The sequence below is a fragment of the Octopus bimaculoides genome, chromosome 26 (genome assembly GCF_001194135.2).
Source record: "Octopus bimaculoides isolate UCB-OBI-ISO-001 chromosome 26, ASM119413v2, whole genome shotgun sequence".
NCBI classification, from domain to species: Eukaryota; Metazoa; Mollusca; class Cephalopoda; order Octopoda; family Octopodidae; genus Octopus; species Octopus bimaculoides.
The window spans coordinates 20128409-20140516 of NC_069006.1; the positions used below are offsets into that span (position 1 = coordinate 20128409).

Below are 12108 nucleotides of genomic sequence, written 5' to 3' on the forward strand. Positions count from 1 at the left end.
AGAAAGCAAAAAAAAAAAAAAAACCCCACCAAAAACATTCAATTTCATAACTTACCTCCCCAATAAGCATTGTGTACATTAGAACTCCAAGTGACCACCAATCTGCTGTATGGCCATATGGCATGACTGACAAAACTTCAGGAGCTAAAAAAAAAAAATTAAGATAATGAATGTAACTGTTAATTGCGCAGTTAAATAGAACTGCTAATTATGCAGTTGAATATTTAACATCTGTCTTTCATGCTGGCATGGGTTGGGTGGTTTGACTGGAGCTAGCAAGTTGGAGAGCTGCACCAAGCTCCAGTTGTTTGTTTTGGCTTGGTTTCTATGGCTGGAAGCCTTTCCTAATGCCAACCACTTAACAGAGTGTGCTGGGTACATTTTTACGTGGCACCAGCACAGAAAAGAAGATATTAAAATGATGATGATGATGAGAGAGAGGAAAGAAATAATAGGGAATGAAAGAGTATAAAGAAATGAGAGAGAAAGAGAAAGTGAAAATAGAGAAAGAGAAAGTGAAAGTAGTCATACACAATGAAGTAAATCTCTTGCAACTAAAGAGATTTAGGAAGAGAAAAGATACAGGAAAGCTCCTTCTTGAGTCATATAGACCCATGGGGCCAGTATCTATGGATTTTCTGGCGTATATACCTACTGGATGGGCCACCGGTCTGTTGCAGGAATACACATTTTTGCCAGCGGAGTGAAGGAGAGCAATGTTTACTAACATCAACAATTCATCTTACAAACACCCAGATCATGAGCATTACACATTATAACCGCATGCCAAATCAGATTGGAGCCTGGTGTAGTTATCTGGTTCACCAGTCCTTAGTCAAATCGTCCAACCCATGCTAGCATGGAGAGCGGACGTTAAACGACAATGATGATGATGATCTAAGTCAAGTCTCCATTACAAACAAGAGATATTACTTGTGCACCATATACTAATGTAATATTGGTTTCAAATTGTGGCACAAGGCCAGCAATTTTAGGGGAAGGGGAAGTCAATTACATCAACCCCAGTGCTCAGCTGGTACTTATTTTACCAACCTCGAAAGGATGAAAGGCAAAGCTGACCTCAGTGGAACTTGAACTCAGAACACAGCAACGGATGAAATGTCGCTAAGCATTTTACCCGGCAGGCTAACGATTCTGCCAGCTCGCTGTCTTATTTATTAATTAATATAATGTTACTACTTACCCATATACTGTAAAGTCCCACATACTGTCCGAGTCTTCTCTCCAATGTGTAGCCATTTAGCTAAGCCAAAGTCGGTGACCTGGATATGACCTGAAATGTTAAAGGCTAATATTTGAGATTGAAAAGTGTAACGTTGTAAACATTCTTTTATTCTTTTGTTTCAGTCATTTGACGGTGGCCATGCTGGAGCACCGCCTCTAGTTGAACAAATTGACCCCAGGACTTATTCTTTGCAAGCCCGGTACTTATTCTATCAGTCTCTTTTGCCAAACTGTTAAGTTACAGGGACATAAACACATCAACATCAGTTGTCAAGTGATGGTGGGAGGACAAACACTGACATACACAAAATATATACGTACATATACATATATATATGACGGGGTTTCTTTCAGTTTCTGTCTACCAAATCCACTCACAAGGCTTTGGTCGGCCCGAGGCTATAGTGGAAGACACTTGCCCAAGGTGCCACGTAGTGGGACTGAACCCAGAACCATGTGGTTGGGAAGCAAGCTTCTTACCACACAGCCACTCCTGTACCAGTTTAAAACATGTTTAAAATTGCTAGAAACTATTATTCCAGGTAAAAGGAAAATCATTAACAACTTCATCATTTAACTGTAATAAATAATAGGCTTTTAATCACATAAAAATAGTTTTGTATTCTTTACTACAGAAATATCTAGTAGGCTTCATCTTCAAAAAACTGGGCTTTTTTCAACAGTAGAGTGATGAGCAAATAGAAAAGGTTGTATTTCCTTAACATTTTGGTTGTTCCGTGTCACAGTTAGTCAGCTTATCTCAATCATCTTTGCCCACTTATTCCTGGGACGATTGTTGGGGGATGAGACCTTGAGTATGCCTGTTAGGTTTGATAGGTTTGTTGATGTGTGCAGCTCAACAGGAATGAAAATCAACGCTGTGAAGACTAAGATGCATGCAATTGTCTAACCTTGCAGGCATTTATATGAAAATTGTTAAATCCTTGGTTCACACATAGGGTGTAAGATTAACAGAGATTAGCTATAAATACATTTGGGTTTAGCTTTCATTTATCATCTTGGAATATTAATGAAGACTAGAATCAAATCAAAAACTTGGTGGTTGGTAAGTTCTCTTGAATTAATTCACATTTGGTCTTAGTTAATAACTAAGACCAAATTTCATGATGCTGTGATATATAATAATTCAGAAATATTTATCTTGTGGTACTTACCGTCATAGTCAAAAAGTATATTCTCCATCTACAAATAAGAGAGAAACATATTAACAATGGATATTTATTAGGAGAAGGTTTACATAATTCATGTTAAGAAACAATGCAGTACTTTCCTCAGGAACCGATTGTTGCCTTTCAAAACTAGAGCTTCACTGCTGGGTTATGTGTATCCTTCCGCGGCTAGCAGTGATTGGATGTTTTGGGCAAAGCACGACTGTGCTATGCTACCACAACAAAATAGTGCTAATATGTCTCGCTACAAATTCAACACCCTGATCACTAAGCCATGTGCCTCCAGCCTCAACTAAGTCGGGGAGTATTATTGAAGGAGGTGGCTTTGTGCCAGGTGACAAGAGGCCTAAGTATGTCAGAGAGACAGGAACAGGTGTCTTGCTGTAAGGCGATATATAGTTACCCAGTTGTAAAATAAGGAAAATGGCAGTGAAGATGTTTCAAGATGTACCTTTAAGTTACAGAAAGACAAATTACAAGAAAGAAACTTGCTCTGAAGATTCAGTGACAGAAATCCTAATGTTTTTGTTTTTGTTGGTGAAAAAAAAAAAAAAAGTGGGAATGGATTTAAAGATTTTCAGTTACTTACTTTCATATCTCTATAAATAACTCCAGATTTATGAAGATAGCCTAGAATTAAAAAATATGGAAAAGAAATATTTTTGTATAATAAAGTTTTTGACTTTTTGAAATTTTATAGAGTACTAGTTTAAAACATAACCCTTTTGTTACTGTATTTATTTTGAGATGCTCTGTGTTTCTTTCAATTATGTTAAATATAAAAAAGAATTTAGTAAAATAACTTAGTCATCATTCAGCTGGTGTTAGGAACATAAATTGTGACTAAGGAAGATTTTAATTCAAATCTTATGAAAACAAGATATTTGTACTCAGAGCCAGAACCAGTTTTGGCCAGGTTGGTAACAAAAGGATTAAAGTTCACTTTTTTTTTTTATCATCATCAACATCTAAGAGAGAAGTGATTCTGTATTAGAAATGATCCAGGGTAAAGAGAATCTTTAGTTTGAGTTGGATCATCAGACTAAATTTATGAGGGCCAAATGGGAAAGGCAGAATTTCAAATGACCTAAAGATCAGAAGACTAAAAGCTTGAAAGCCAGAATACTTAGAACACCAAATTTTGAAATATTTTAGGAGAACTACAAGAGTTCTGAAACAATTTATACTTACTCAGAACTACGGCTAATTCTGCTATATGATAGCGAACAAGTTCCTCAGGGAAATATCCATGATAGCTCCACAGCGTGAACATATCTCCATATGGAACGTAAGTAAGAACTGACAAGAAAAAAAAAAAAAAAAAAAAGATTTAAAAAAAACATGGCAAATGATCACATTAACTTTTTAGCAATTATACTTCTGCTTTTGTTTAAGACTTTAGCATTTACATTATTTTGCCAAAAGCAATGCTTATTTATTCACATTATTTTGAATTAATAATGCATTGTTTTGTAACCCTGAGAGTTTGTATGAGGTAACAGTTAATTTTTAGATTGATAATGTAAGGTTGAGGTGAGAGGCCAGATCTCTTTATTTTGAACATAAAACAAGTCGAATATTTGGGCTAGATATGGCAGGATTGAATGCCAAAGGGTTAATCCTTTAGTTTTTACATTATTCTATCAAAAATAATGCTTATTTATTGTTTTGAATTAATCACGCATTATCCCATAGCTTTGAGATTTTGACGAAGTAGCTCTTAATTTTTAGAATGATATTGTAAGGTTGGTGTGAGCAGCTACATCTGATCAGACTGAATAAAACAAGTAGAATATTAGGGCCAGATATGGCAGATTTAAACGCTAAAGGTTTAAATTATCTAGAATTTAGTAAAATTACTTTAACTATATATATATTTGCAGAAAATGGAACTTACCTATATAAAGATAGCTTCGAGATTGCCAAAACTCTAAGACTTTCACAATAAATGGATGGTGACCCAGCATCGACTACAAAAGAACATTTTTAGATTACTTGAAGTTTGATTAACAGGAGAAACAAGACTTTCTTAGCTTTCTTAGGAAAGCAGTAATTGACCTTAAAAGGATACAGAGATAAAAAAAATTTCAGATCAAGGTCTTTACAATACTGCTTTCTAACAGGCAGAAAGCCACATATTTTTAAAGAGGAGTGCAGTTGTAATCAACCCCAGTATTTGACAGGGGCATCTTTTATCAACATTGTGCTTACGAAGTACAATGCTGCATGTTAGAGGAAACATGGGCTTTGAATGAAGAGGATGCAAGAGGACTGGAGAGAAATGAAGTAAACATGCAATGTTGGATGTATAATGAGCTTTGTATTTTCTGGCATAAACATTGATGCAGTATATAGAGTAACTATACAAATATTGCCATTATTTTTCCAAATCCTGCAGCATTTCACATGGAATTTCTAATCCTCCGAAGTTACCTTGATGTATAAACCCACTTGATTTTTTTTTGCAATAAATTTTGGTCTGAAAATTTCAGTTTACTGTATTTTAACATGTATAAAGAACCATGTTTCGTCAAAAATTAAGTTAAAAAAATATGGGAGTTTTTTTATACATGGATAGTATTATAATCCCTTACAAAACCATTTTTCCAAGTTTTAAATCCCACAAATTAGGGGGTTTCTTATACACATTAAAATACGGTATATGCCAGGGAATACAAGTACAGGAATCAGATATTGTACACTAAGGAGACAACTGCATTGATATGGATATGTAATGTGTGTGGATGGTAAAAGTTGGGTAAAGAAGTGTCAGGAGATTGAAATGGAAGGGGACTATGGAAAAGAAAGACCAAGGAAAAAAAAATTGGTGAGGTATGCAGATCCCAGGATGCTGACCCTCAGAAAGGAGATGACAGAAGAATACAACAAGTGGTAAGATGTTGTGTTGGAGACGCAAGCATGGAAGACTGGATGCAAATAATGTCCGACTAAATACTTAAAAACAGATGTTTGTACCTGAATGCAGGCTTCATCTTTACACTGTTGAACAGCATTTTCAAGAATGATCTGTCGCTTTTCCAGCACCTGCAAAATAACACAATGACAATGTAGGACTATATTGGCTACACACACACACACTCACACACTCACACATTATTGGAAAACATTTTTGACTCAACATCGATTGAAAAGTTAATGACTGAAAAGAAAGTGAAGTTTTCTCTACAGCATGGCTGTGTGGTTGTGATGCTTGCTTTGCAACTATGTGGTTTTGGGTTCAGTCCCACAATAGTCACTTTGCATCAACTGAAACAGAAAAATCCATAAAGCGGGTTGCAAATACTGACCTTAACAGCATAGAACTGCTTTTCATCATCTCTGTGAACTTTCAAGACATTCCCATAAGCTCCTTTGGCAATAACGGACATCAACTGAAGTGATAAAATAAACAAATCTGAATGTTTATATCAGAAATAGATTTTAAAATAAAATTACCATTACTCTTCCTTTAGCATCGTTTTTTTATATTTTACAAAAATTAACCCCCACCCTAACGCAAAAAAAAACAAACAAACTATTAACACTTTTTCACTTATCATTCATTGTCAATGTGCTTTTTCTCCCCCCATCTATGTGTCTATACATCACATACATAAAGGTATGTCAACATTTCATGTGTTTATACATCCTTTATGTGTATCTAAATAACATCTATGAGTCTATACACCATATATATATATATATATATATATATATATATATATATGTGTGTGTGTATCTATACACCATCAATATGGGTGTCTATATATCACCTACCTGCTTATATACCATGTATACATAGTTGAATATCACTGATATATGTTTATACATTATCTTTTTGCATTTATGTCATATATCATCCATATATAATCTATATGAGTATATAAAGTCCATATGTCATCATTGTGTCTACACATCATCTATCTATATGTCACATATGTTTCTGTATATCATATATATATGTTTATGCATCATCTACAAGGTTAATATCCAAATTGAATTGATATACATCATCTATATTTGTCTATATATATATACATATATACGACGGGCTCCTTTCAGTTTCTGTCTACCAAATCCACTCACAAGGCTTTGGTCGGCCAGAGGCTATAGCGGAAGACACTTGCCCAAGGTGCCACGCAGTGGGACTGAACCCGGAACCATGTGGTTCGTAAGCAAGCTACTTACCACACAGCCACTAACAGTTTAGATCTTAATTATAGAAAAAAATATGAAACCATTATTCTATGCTAATTTAGTTAATTGTAAGATAGAAATTTAAATGTAATAAAATGTTTTAAAAGAAATCTAAAGTGCCTACGTGGTAACTATAAACCTACTTTTGGGCCAGCCTGGATAGACATGTTTTGGTGGTGGTGGTGGGGGTCAATATAACTAATTATCTTCCTGGGGAATGTATGGACTTGTAGCAATCTTAGATATTACTGTAGACAGTATGAGGTTTTATAATTTTGTGAAGGAGGCAACAGAACCGTTGTCCAACTTTATAACCAAACATCATAACCATAGTTGCACAAATTGGGTTAGTATGCACATAAAACGTTTTATTTCTTTAGTATACCTCTGCAGAACATTAAATATTAATACTTTAACCATTCTGATCCCAAACCAGCTCAGACCGCCTTTGGTTCCATTATACAAACACTTCCTGTATTCAAGTGATCTAAATTAAAGTTATCTTTGTCTATGTGCGTTGCATGTGTTTATGCATGTTGCATATGTGTGAATACTCTCTCTCTTTTACTTGTTTCAGTCATTTGACTGTGGCCATGCTGGAGCACTGCCTTTAGTCGAGCAAATCAACCCCAGGACTTATTCTTTGGAAGCCTAGTACTTATTCTATCGGTCTCTTTTGCCGAACCGCTAAGTTACGGGGACGTAAACACACCAGCATCGGTTGTCAAGCAATGTTGGAGGGGACAAACACAGACACACAAACATATATACACATATATACGACGGGCTTCTTTCAGTTTCCATCTACCAAATCCCTTCACAAGGCTTTGGTCTGCCCGAGGCTATAGTAGAAGACACTTGCCCAAGGTTGCCACGCAGTGGGACTGAACCTGGAACCATGTGGTTGGGAAGGAAGCTTCTCACCGCACAGCCACACCTGCGTCTATGATGAACATCATCTCAAATGACCTTGAAGTTCCTGTGCTTTCGTTAGCATTAAAGTAGATACACACCAAGAACAACTGCAGAGGTTCAGAGGGAGCTACAGAGAACAAACCCTTCACCTCTTGCCAAACAACCATGCTTTCCTTCGCTGAATCCAGTTAAAAGTGAAAGAAATTCTTCTTCATAAAAGCAGACTAACTCCTGCTGACTTCTGAAGCGTTACTCATCATTGTTGTGTATAAATGTGACACTGACACTAAGTACTATTTCCTACATTCTCTACCAACAGTCGTTAGAAGTTTATATTCAACTGTTTTCCGGTTCAATAGATCTTAGGTGTAAAAATATATACGCTTACATTCGTGGCTGTTCATTATGGTGTAACAGGCAACAAAAACTATGATGTTTGGTCAAAGTTGGACAATGGCTACCTTTGTCTCCACCACCATCATCATCATTGTTTACCGTCCGCCTTCCATGCCAGCATGGGTGGGATGGTTTGACAAGAGTTTGACAAATTAGCTGATTGTCAGTAGAAGGGAGGGGAAATACACTGTCCCTCTCTCTCTCTCTCACACATGCACATATACATATACACACAAGGACACCGAGACAATGTGATATAGCTTATTTAATGTTCTCATCTAATGTCCTATTTATAGGACAGTGGGACTTAATGGGTTAAAGTGACTTCTTACCTCAAAGTTTTGGTCTTCCAACTCTCCACGGACAGAGAATTCTGGGAAGAACAGAGTCTCAGCCAGAGGAATGGGTGTCTGAGTTGCTTCCTTCTTAGAGTTGGTGCTTCCATCTCGAACATCATTAATTGAAGCTAGTCTCGCCAGTCGTGCTGAACTTCGCGACTTACTTCGCACAAGTAAAGAATCGACCAAGAAAGACTGCAGAGGGTAAAAAGAAGAAAGAAAATGATCAGCTTTGAATTTGAAATTCCTTTAACCCTTTCGTTACCAACCTGGCTGAAACCAGCTCTGGCTCTGAGTACAAATATCTTGTTTTCATAAGTTTTGAATTAAAATCTTCCACCAAATCTTAGTCACAATTTATGTTCCTAATACTAGCTTAATGATAACTAAGTTATTTTACTAAATTCTTTGTTATATTTAAAGTAATTGAAAGAAATACAGAGCATCTCAAAATAAATACAGTAACGAAAGGGTTAATAAGATAAACTTTTTAAAACAAATCATGGTACCATATGGAAGACCACAGAAGACATATATACATAAAAGCTTGCAGAAGATGTTGGATGCCAAGTTGAAGACCTAAAAACATTAAAGGAAGATTGGGAGGGATGGAGAGAGGTCGTCAGGCTGGCCCAGGCAATCAACCTAACTGGATGATGCCTCGATAAAAAAAAAAATGTGTGTGTGTGTGTGTGTATTTAAATATATGCATGTGTATGTGTGTGTATTTATATATTTCTTCTTGTATTTTTGATCTGTTTCAGTCATTAGACTACAGCCATGCTGGGGCACCACCTTGAAGAATGTTTAGTCAAATGAATTAACCCCTGGTACTTATTCCATTGATAAATATTTGCCAAACTGCTAAGTTACCTGAATGTAAACACACTGACTCTGGTTGTCAAACAGTGGTAGGGGGGGGGGACAAACACAGACACAATACATATACAATGGTTTTCTTCCAGTTTCCATTGATCAAATCCATGAGGGTTTGGTCAGCCCGAGGCTATAGTAGAAGTCACTTGCCCAAGGTACCATACAGTGGAACTGAACCTGGAATCATGCGGTTGGGATGCAAGCTTCTTACTACACAGCCATACATGCACCTACATACATATATATATATATATATAAATATTTATATAAATAAAAACCTAATTATGAGCCAATAGAGGAACCTCTATATGGTCCTTCAACTTGCTAAAAATAGCAACTAAACCATCCTCAACAGACAGGATGATCACAGCTGGAGTGTCTCAGAGCATAGGTTTGCTATCTACTACAAACACAAAATTGAGTTATCAGGTCTAAAATCATACCTGCTGAAATTATGATTTTCTTAAGACAGCAGGGCACGTGCTGAACTAAACAGTTTGCTAGCAACGTAGCGAAAATAGCAAAAGGTATTTTAACATTTCCAAACTATCAAATTTCTCAAGTGAAGGCCACAGGTAAGTAAAAATAAACCAAATCACAAGACTTACAGGTGGAAGAAGATTAAGATGTACTGCAGCAGAAAACAGCCTAATCTATAAGTGCAATGTGATACAACAGGATTGTTGCTAACAGGTAGAAGTAGATAGAGATGTTATGGGGGGAGAGAGAAAGAGAAAAAGTATGTATGTATATATATGTGTGTGTTAATGTGTTTATATTTGCATCTGTGCTTGAATGTATACACATAGATGAGACAATAATGGGGAAACAGAAAGGGCTTTATCAATAACTAACTGCCAGAATTAGCAATGTAAATATTTAGAGAGGATGGGCATTTTACTCCAAGAATAACATTTCTATAGAAGAGGAGAAGGGGAAATAAGAAAGCTTCTGCCAATGCAGAAAGTCTAAAAAAAACCTTTATATATATATATATATATATATATATATATAGGCCCTGGATTGGCTGTGTGGTAAGTAGCTTACTTCCCAACCACATGGTTCCAGGTTCAGTCCCACTGCATGGCATCTTGGCCAAGTGTCTTCTACTATAGCCTCTGGCTGACCAAAGCCTTATAAGTGAATTTGGTAGAGGAAACTGAAAGAAGCGCGTCGTATATATATATATATATACATATGTGTATATGTTTGCGTGTATGTGTTTGTCCCCTCCACCAACATCACTTGACAACAGAATCTGGTGCGTTTATGTCTCCATAACTTAGCAGTTTGGCAAAAGACACCTATAGAATAAGTACTAGGCTTACAAAGAATAAATCCTGAGGTCGATTTGTTTGACTAACGGTGGTGTTCCAGCATGGCGACAGTCAACTGACTGAAACAAGTAAAAGAATATATATATATATATATATATATATATATATATGTTTATATCTATGTGTTTGACTTTGTGTTTGTCCCCCCACTACAGCTTGGCAACTGCTGTTGGTGTGTTTATGTCTCTGGAACATAGTGGTTTGGCAAAAATGATTGATAGAATAAGTATCAAGCTTTAAAAAAAATTATCCTTTAAAAGTACTAGGGTCAATACATTCGACTATAAATTCTTCAAGGTGGTGCCCCAGCATGGCCGTAGTCTAATGATCGAGACAAGTAAAAGATAAAAGTTAGAATCAGAGGGGCTCAGGTAGGTTGGTATTGAACGGGTTAACAGAGTAATCTGAAGGCTAAAGAGTTAAGATTGAACTGCCAGGGGCAATCTCAGGTGGTGTGGGATCAAAAGGGTTAATTAATTGCTTTAAACAGACCAGAATCAACAGCTAACTGGTTGCTAACCAGCAGGAAAGGCAATAATCTTCCCCTAAATACCAAAGGAAATAAACTTATTTGCCAACAATATTTAAATCCCTGATATCAAAGCTCTTTAAAAGTTGTCGGAGAAGTAAGGGAATGGGGGCAATCTGGTGTAACAAAGAACTGTTGGTTAAGTGAGCAATTAATAAAGACCACATAAAAATAAACAAATCTTTAAGTAGAAATGCATTGATTACAAAAAGCTTTGCCAGCAGGGAATCTGTATATAAACAAAGCAATACCTGTATTATGACTGTATAAGTAACCTTGACCAGTCTGAATGGAAATCACTGTAAGATAGAGGGTGGGATAAGGAAAACCTTTCTTTCCTCTACTCTTGTTTAGCTTTGAGTTCATAACAAATATATTTGAATAAAACATATTTGAATAGGCACAGGCATTGCTGTGCTGTTGGAATTTTGCTTCCCAACCACACGGTTTTGGGTTCAGTCCCACTGCATGGCAAAAGAAACTGATAGAATAAGTGCCTGGCTGTTTTGACATGGTTTTTATGGCTGGATGCCCCTCCTAATGCCAACCACTTTTAATAAAGAGCTGGGTGGGTGCTTTTTACGTGACCAGCAGTATTGGTAAAGTCTGCTTTGGCATGACGTTTTACAGCTGGATGCCCTCCCAAATGCCAACCCCTTTACAGAGTGGGCTGGGTGCTTTTTGTGTGGCAACAGCACCAGCGAGGTCACCATGTAACTTGCAAGACAAAGATCCTTTGAGAGGGTGGAGTACTGGAGGCGGTGGCTTCGTGCCAGGTGATGATGAGAGATTAGAGTATGACAGAAGGACAAAAGCAGGTGTCTTGTTGTAGAGGAGACAGTTGGGGTGAGAGGGTGAGAGGGAGAGAGAGAGAGAGAGAGAGAGAGAGAGAAGGAGAGAGAGAGAGGGAGAGAGAGATCAAGAATAACAGAAAACAAGAGTGAAAGAGTATATACTATATATTCCACATTCTATATCCAACATTAATTTCATAAGAATATAAATAAAACATAAAAAACAGAGTTGGAATTCTTTTGAATAATATATATATATATATTTCGTCCTATATATATATATATATATAT

General features: G+C 36.5%; 1 protein-coding gene across 1 annotated transcript in view; it reads right to left on the reverse strand.

Moving 5' to 3' along the window:
- The window catches only part of LOC106868376 (ribosomal protein S6 kinase-related protein), a 23943-nt gene that overhangs the window by 9870 nt on the left and 1965 nt on the right, over positions 1-12108 (reverse strand). The window contains exons 2-10 of the mRNA XM_014913601.2: positions 8276-8476; positions 5744-5827; positions 5412-5480; positions 4333-4405; positions 3627-3734; positions 3025-3065; positions 2421-2448; positions 1205-1294; positions 56-144 (exon numbers count right to left, since the gene is read on the reverse strand). Of these exons, the coding sequence (XP_014769087.1) occupies positions 56-144; positions 1205-1294; positions 2421-2448; positions 3025-3065; positions 3627-3734; positions 4333-4405; positions 5412-5480; positions 5744-5827; positions 8276-8476 (783 nt within the window). The remainder of the gene's footprint in view (positions 1-55; positions 145-1204; positions 1295-2420; positions 2449-3024; positions 3066-3626; positions 3735-4332; positions 4406-5411; positions 5481-5743; positions 5828-8275; positions 8477-12108) is intronic.